Below are 8,538 nucleotides of genomic sequence, written 5' to 3'. Positions count from 1 at the left end.
TCAAACAGGATATATCAAGTGTGCAGTTCTGTCCCTTCGTTTCGATTCACTGATAAAAATCTTCAAATGGTACTTTCTGTGTGGAAGGGTCGACGAGAAGAGAAGAACTGATCCGAGCGTAGCAACAGGTTTTCACTGAGAAAGTGATTACACTGTTCGATCGAAGCAACCAGCAGCCAGTTGATTCGTTGCTCCAGCTGTGGTGGCCTGCTGCAGGCTGACTTGAACAAGGGCCCTGGGACTGGCAGGTAGCGTTAGAAAAGGGCCCTGGCTACAACGTTGTCACGTTTCACGAGAAACCCGAGGGAACCCAGGCGTTTGCTTGTGAAACAGCAACAGCGCCGGGTGAAGAATTAAGAGGGCGATACGATAATAGTGTACCGAAGGTATACGTGATAACTGGCGCGATAGAAGTTGAAAATCAACAGAGGAAACCCGTAGAAATTTGTGAAACAATGCTCTTACGATTTCAAATCTCGAGAGAGTCAATGTTTTTTCAGTAGCTCGATAAATTTACATAGGAGAAAGAGATAGGCGAGACGGGAAGAATCGGTAATTGCTCGAGATCGACGATTGTGAATCAGAGAACGAACGCGATTCATAGAAACAATGAGGTCTCTGAATCGCTGATCGTGTGTCTTCGAGACTTCCGCTTGAGACAGACTGCGAAACAGTTCTGATACGAAATTCATCGATTTCTACGATACGACACACACACACACACACACGGAATATCGATCGACGTTTCTTACGAACCGTTATTACCAGTGTCGGAAAAAATGTCGCTTACCTCGATGGAGATTTGGAACGAAACGTTGTCGATGATGAATTCGACGCTCAATTCGAGCATTATGCTACCTAACTTTGCCCTCAATCCGACAAAGAGACACGTGACTTTCGCCTCTCAGATGGTCCTCACACTTGTGTATATTACCGGCGTGATCGGCAACGTGTCCGCTCTAGTCATTCTCTTTCATCGTGACAAGGTAACAATACTAGTAATCAAGCTGATAAGATAATTAGCGTTATTATAATCGATTGACTTCTGAACGCTGACGTTACTTCTTTTTTCTCTCACTCAATCACATTGTCACAACAGATTCTATTAATCTGTTTGAATAAAAGAGCTGCAATTTTGATTACTATGACACATGCATTCCATGATCCACAATAGAGAAGGGAAACATTTTTCGAATAGATTTTCTTACATTTCAGTAACACAGAAATGTGACGAGTGAAATTGTCGAAATAAAGAATAAACGTGTAACGGTAATAAAGTTACGATTAGCACCGCTAGAACGATCAAAATGAAATTAAGCAAAATTCTCAGAACGGTCAAGAGTTACGGGTTAATTGTGACAAATTGTTATTTGATAGGTGAAATAAATTGTTTCAGAGGAGAAATCGAAAACACTTGCTGATGCTGCGATGCCTGGCAATCAACGATCTCGTCGCATTGTTAGGGATGATGGTGCAAATGTACATCACGATCTACGTGGGCAGCGTAATGTCGACGAGAGGATTTTGCTCCCTTCGTGTGGTGTGGAGGCTGTTCGGATTATTCAGTGGTTGCGTGGCCATTGTGATGGCGGCTGAAAGGTGGCTAGCCTTGACTAGGCCCTTCGTTTATCAGAAGGTAAGTCAAGATCCTTGATAAAACGTTTAGAGCCTTTAACCAACATCGACTTTACTATCGACAGAGGTTTATCGTTAGATCTCTCCTTCCTATTGCGACCACTTTCTCATTGCTAAATCATATCCCACAGTCCTAAATTGTCTCGCAATCTGATCTCCGATCGCGCACAATTAGTGTGTGATAGTTGAAATATTGGTAGAAAAGAAATGCAGCTTCGTGAGAGGAGTGTATATAGAAATTTGCATCTTTTGCGTCTCGTTCGTTGACCATCGAGATCATTCACCAGATCTTATTCCCGCGCCGAGCGCGAGCGGAAAAGTGGCGCCGGGCGCTTCTCGCGACGATTCGATTTGCAAGGCGTATGACGAGGAAGAAATGAATAACAAGTACTTATAAATTATCAGTGATCGAATTGCTCTGGTGGTATAGTTTTTTCAGATCATTCTTATCGCTGTTTTGCTGTGTTCTAATTAATTCAGTGGTATGTTAATTAATATACGATTTTTTGTTTTTTGAAAATAGAAATTGTCTTTCTAAATTTTTCTTTTACACGCACTTTAGATGCTCTCTAACAGAGTTTTCGTCATTTTTCTGTCGAATTTTCCCGGAAGACCTTGGTTCCCAATCCAGAGATATCCTAAGTATGCAGTTGATAGTAGACAAGTTAAATAGAAAGTTAAATGTTTTGATAAATATGATAGCGATTGCTAGGGAAGGTCTCCAAACATGCTAATAGATATTTTCAGATAAACAGGGTGTTCTAAATAAAATTTTTCATAAAAGACTTACTTTAAAACAAAGGTTACTAATATTCAAATTCAATCTGCTCAAGACGAAATTTTTCTTCTATATTCTCCATTCATTTGTAAGTCATCCCCTTCACGATTGCACTCCCTATACAATTCCCAATATCACGTTAACAAAAGATGACACGTTCAAAACTCGAAATTCTTCTCATTGAAACATCTGTCAACCTTTAACAGTGTATCAATACCACAAAAGTAACGATGATTCTAATACGTATATATAGTTCGAAACTTTACGAGTCACAGAGATAAACGGGAGAGAAAGCCTAACTCGTTCGACCCTCGTGGGTTTTATCTGTACGTGATAAGGTTCACGTTACGTATACCCTCTTCGTATGGACCTGACCCATTTTTTCATCATGCAGCATTGCCTCGAATTGGTGTGAATACGAACTGAAAATGACAGCGCTACTTAACGTCCCGTTGACATTACCGTACCTCGTCAAACCTCGTATAGAGAACTATCTAACTCACTTTTCAAAATGAACATCATCGTCTCTTTAACGAGACACGATAACAGTTCTTTCATATCGAAAGTGCATACGTATCCAGTAAATTCGAAGCAAATGAAAATTATTCCACATTCACCTCCTTGCATTTCCACTCTGCTTGAAAAGTTCATTCACGAGAAGTCAGATTAACTCGCTCGTTACAACGTTCAATCAAGCAAACGTGCTTCTTTCATCGAACATAATAAAGAGTAACCTCGTTAACGTAACGATAAGAAAGAACGAGAAAATGATTGAAAATATCTCTTCGCTCCGAGAAACAACGTTGTCCGGTAGCTTTTTCTTTTCTTTCCACGGCAAAGTAGCGATCGTTAGGATAGCACGTGTTCGGTAAACAAAATCGCGACGTTAGAAAAGACCTTCGGGAATTGAAATTCCGGAGAATCCGCGGGACGTTGTACCTACGGTGTCGGGATAAACGACAGGCGAATATTAACGCTGGCACTTTGATGTGGACAGAGACGGGTTCGTATCAATCTGCGGTCGTTTAAGACGCAGCGGAAACAATTATTTAAGCCGGCTCCTCGGTGAACGCGGCTCTAATGCACTTCGACTACCGAAATGCGCATCCTGTTTCCGTTCGCCATTACTCTACGTAAATCGAGTAATTAGCAAAGAGACACTCGAACCTTAATGAAACTCCAAAAAACGTATTCAAAAGTTTTCTTTAAATTCGTGAAATCTTCGTCGAGTAAATTCTGTAGTTTATCGCCGGATTGCCACGAATTGCGCTATTTTTATTGGTTCTCGCTTAAGATTTCTGCGTGACACAGGGACAGTGATTAAGGAAGGTCATGGGTCATGTAAGCAAGTAGCCACGAAATTCTCGCGATAATGCTAACCAGCGATAGCTTTCGAATGGTCGTAAACTACATTTCCGAGAAAAGGAAAGAAGTGTACGTGATCACTGGGCGCACGCAGCCAATTATTTTGCCTCACGATTGGAAAAATTTATTTTCGCGTGGATACCTACGGTTCTGTGCTAGGTTTTGGGAAACGTGTGTGCTTTATCGACGTTGATTACAACTGAGCTGTTTGCGCCGCGGTGAAAAATTTGTGACCCACATTGTAACCTAAATATGGCCATGCGTCGCGACCATGCTGTTTTTCAATCATTACACGGTGTTCGTTCAACATTTCCTATTAAATGTATTCCGTGAATTTCTGCGAACATTGTTCGATTTTTGGCGTTTCGCCTGTTCCTCGATTTTGACTTACTAAAGGAATTTTTTAATAAATAAATCTTCTATCTAATTTCACGGTTTCTTTGAAATTCAAATCGCGCTAAGCAGTTCTTTAATTATTCTATCTCTTCGTGTCTGTAAATTGGTTACAACGTATGCGGACTTTCAACAGGCGGCAATTCAAGGTCGGTGAAATTAATGTGAACCATACTTCTCCACTTGGTGGTCGTTCACTGAGAATCTGGACTCTTTCTTACGATACGTGTATCCACGCACGTACAATGCTCGTAAAAAGGCTGAGAATCATTCGCAGAGTTAGTGAAACAGTGTATGATAATACTGTAACTGTGAAAATTATCTCCGTGCATTATGGCTGTTTGTCGTTATCATTATTGTGGTGTACATGTTCAATGTTCTCGTTAAATTAACTGTTACATATGTAGTTACATCGAGGCTGGCAAATTACAATTGCAGTGATATTCACAAGTTACAACAAACTGTCGATAGTTGCGAAAGTTTCGTGTAACTTCTTGAGCGATTACAAGGTATAGAATTAATTAACAGGTATCTTCGTGCTTTATCATCTGAATGAATTGAATTTTCATTGTCTTTAAAGAGAGGTCTGAAAGGTCTACCTAATTCATGTTTAAACCACGATTTTTGCTTCCTTCTAAAAATACAAATTGCATATTTATATGTTCGAATCTAAAAATATTGCGAAGCACAGTGAAACACGTATCGATTCCTTTATCATCATAATTTCCCTAATAGAATAAATAAAATCACCCCTAAAAATAATTGAAAAAGATTCAAGACTTTTAAAGGGAAAAAATAGCAACTCTTTCGAATGACCTATAAAAAGAATTCCATTTCTAGTAATATTCCAAGACACCGTAGAAACTCGAGCACTTTATCATCCTTGGGTATCGTGCTTCCGCTTTAATAACCAACTTCAAAAATAGTCCACAATCAGCTGCTCGATTCAGAAGCAAATTGAAAAGGAAAACTATAAAATTCAAGCTTCTCGTTAGCAGTTACCCCTGGGGAACATTTCGAATGCTCCGGAGCAAGCTATAAATTTGTAACACGATAGAACTCACCTTCGGACGGGCTGAAGTTGTCCCAAGGATTTGAAAGCGGGGAACGATGATTATAAAGTCGACGAACCGCGGATTAGTAGCGTGTGTAAATTGGCATTATCGATCCCCCAGTGTGCCGCAATAGCGGGGGACACTTTTGACGATACGTTCGATGAGAGAAAAAGAAGAGAAAAACAGACAGTAGACGCGTGGCCAAAGTAAACTGGATCGTCGACGATTGGGCAACGTGTAAAATTATCTTTCGGTGATGTTTTCACGGGAGTCTACCTTATTCGAACGACGAAAGTGCGAGAAGAACGCGTGCAGGAATCAGCGACGATTGATTCACGACGTGAGAATGCACTTTCGCGAATAACCAGAGGGCCAATGTTTCATCTTTCGCCTCTAATACCGAACGAGAAAATTACGAGCTAACGAGAAACATACACACTTTATGCTTGATTGTGCTTCCACGAAATCGGGTTACATCAGATGGAATTTTCAGTTGCTCGAGTGTTTCATAAAACGATCTTTCGTGGCTCACGAAGAGCTCATGGTTCCTTGGATGTCGAACCTCTTGTGGTGGAAGGAAATTAGTGAAAAGTGAAATTTAAAATAGTATTAAGTTAGGTGGAATTTTAATTGTACGTTGAAAGCAATAAGGGTGGACTTGGACTAATTGAAGTACGTTCGAAATTCATTTTCTCGATTTTTCCGATGCTGGCAATATTGCCATAGAAGTCGTTGATACTGTTCAGATGATTCTGTTGTCCAATTGTATCGGGGACGAGAAACGTTAACGTCATCATTGCAACCTTGTGTTATATTACACGCGATAACCATAATCGATCGCGAATTGTAACAGCTTCTTCGCGGGTAGTGTAAGCGAGGCACTGTTTTATAGCACCAGAAAGGACAACGACGAAGTATAATGGTTTTATCATTGATCAAGTGAAAAAATGAAATTTATATTCGTTATGACAAACTAACGTGTTTACAATTTGTCGAATAATAAAATATCACACGTATCGCTTTGTGTTTCATATTTATATGCTCGAGTGTGGACAGCTTTACCTACGAAACGTCGTTTCTATCACAAAGATATTTACGACTGTGCTTCCTCAAGTTTTTTGTTTACATTGCAAAGCGAGGCGCATCATTGTAGAAATTTATTTTCTATTTTCAAACGAGTGTAAACAGTGTTTCTCTCATCTTGTCCCTTTTCACAGTATTTAGAAATTAAGAAACAGCATGTTGAGACTACGAGAGTATTAACCCCAGGGATTCGTTGATGTACGATGTCAGGGGAGAGAAAATGTCGTAGAAATGAAACACCTTGGAATTATTTTCAAATTTTCGTCCACGTTATTTCAACAATTATGAAACAAATTTACAGAAATCTCTCATAAATGTTTACACGTTAGACCACCCTCGTTGGCTAGATCATTCGAAGCCAAAATCCCTGAACACTTCACCGATACTTGGCATTCGTAGACGTTGCATCACACGAGGAAGAAATTATTCAATCCGCGTCGCCTTCGATATTTCTGGCTTAACACTTGTAATATCAACCTCTCCTAATTCCATCCTGACAATGTTTTCTTTGATAAAAAGAGCAACTGTGCGCGATCTGTCAGCTATGGTAACTTGCCGTCTCACGGATTCAAGGCTTCTGAAATATTCTTCAGCGTTACCGATAGCATTGCCCCCAAAACGTCTGGGTTGCAACGTTCGATGCAGATTGACGTGCAAAGTTTCGCGTCGAGATCGACCTATTTCACGAATATCGAGAGTGCATCGTCGTCCAAGTGACTGCACAGTTAGGCTACGCGGTCGGAAAATCGTGGATTATTTCAGGAGCGCAGCTTTAACGGCGCACGAGAAAGTAACAAAGACGACACGATGTCTGAACAATTATTAGGGTTTCTTTAATTTTCTTGGCTTTGCTTGTGCGTCGGGGACCTCCAGTTTCCCTCGTAAAAGGACCTTCCATTCCCCTCCCCCCCTGGAAAGCACTTAACTGCTTGCAGAAAAGGACGGTGAAGAATCGTCGACGATTTCATCCCTTCTTTCGTTTCTCACGAAACACGCATCTAACGTGTCCGTATTTCTCTCTGGTGTATACATATAAAAGAATATCCTACGACAAACGTTTTCTTTCTTTACTGTCTTCTTCGATTCTCGGAGGAAATGTAAGGAAAATCTGTATCAAATTACGAATCGTTTACTTTAAGTTAAATTAAATGGGAAATGTTGTTAATTTGTATCGAATGTAACGATTGATTCAAATTTTGGAATATTATATTGCAAGGTTGGAATTTTGAAACTTTCATTTCTCTGAATTTTATCGCGAAAGCGAAAGTTTCAGGAATAAGTTTGTTATTTTCGTAGAGTAAAGTATAAAGTAGCTCATTTGCGTCATCGCAGTATGTCTTCTATCATATTCAGATAAAGTAGTGAAAAAATTCGATAAAATTGGACGTTCAGGTTATTCTATGCGATGATAAGCCCTCGGGATGCCGATCCAATCCCAATAAAAATATCCTGCAGTAGTCATCCTGAAATTTTCAAGCAACCATACACTGTTCCGCTGAAAACTGTAGTCAATGCTCGACTATTTTACTGGCAACTCGGACTGTTCGTAATACTGCACTTCTCTGCAGAGCAGAATTTTATTTTTGGCAATTCTTTTTATCATAAAATCGATATCTGCTATAATAGATCGATCAATATGTTTCTTGCATATTTCTGAGAAATTTAAAAAGAAAACTTTTAATAGATAATCTGTTATTTTTTCCTTTCGATAACCTTCTATTATCTTTCAAGCAATTCCATTATTTTTATTTTCCACCATTTCAAGTTTTTTCCAAGTTATTTTTTAATGACGCATCGAAGTGTCGACATTCCGAAATAACCATATTGCCCAGAAAATTATTAATATTCGTAACAAATTTTGAATAAAAATTTTTTTACGAATCTATGTAGAATTTCAATCTGCAAGTAGCAAGCGGTATTTTGTTCGCGTTCCCAAAATTCGCTAGCAATATTATCTTCGCTTGCATAAACAATGACGTCATATTACGATAATGATTCCTTTTTTCGTGTTTTTCATATACCCGTGAAATCTAAAATAAGACTCCAGATTCCATCGTCAACATTCGAGAGGCTCGAGCCAACCCTAGGGTTAGAATGACGCAGAGCCAAGTTCACCTATTTTAGGTTGCATACCTCTAAGAAGAGAAGAAAGATAACGATATATCAATTCGCTATTCGTAAGATTCTGGGAACTGCTCGGGGGAAGGTGTTAAACTTCATTTACGTAAT

The 8,538-nt window shown here is 39.5% G+C and overlaps 1 protein-coding gene across 1 annotated transcript in view; it reads left to right on the top strand.

Annotated features, from left to right (window-relative positions):
* The first annotated feature begins 779 nt into the window (after positions 1 to 779).
* LOC108576143 (prostaglandin E2 receptor EP2 subtype) overlaps positions 780 to 8,538 on the top strand; it is a 13,927-nt gene continuing 6,168 nt past the window's right edge. The window contains exons 1-2 of the mRNA XM_017939076.1: positions 780 to 986; positions 1,397 to 1,636. Of these exons, the coding sequence (XP_017794565.1) occupies positions 780 to 986; positions 1,397 to 1,636 (447 nt within the window). The remainder of the gene's footprint in view (positions 987 to 1,396; positions 1,637 to 8,538) is intronic.

Source organism: Habropoda laboriosa, unplaced genomic scaffold (genome assembly GCF_001263275.1).
Source record: "Habropoda laboriosa isolate 0110345459 unplaced genomic scaffold, ASM126327v1 scaffold333, whole genome shotgun sequence".
NCBI lineage: Eukaryota > Metazoa > Arthropoda > Insecta > Hymenoptera > Apidae > Habropoda > Habropoda laboriosa.
Note: the sequence above shows the minus strand (reverse complement) of the source record. Positions and strands in the feature narration are given on the sequence as shown.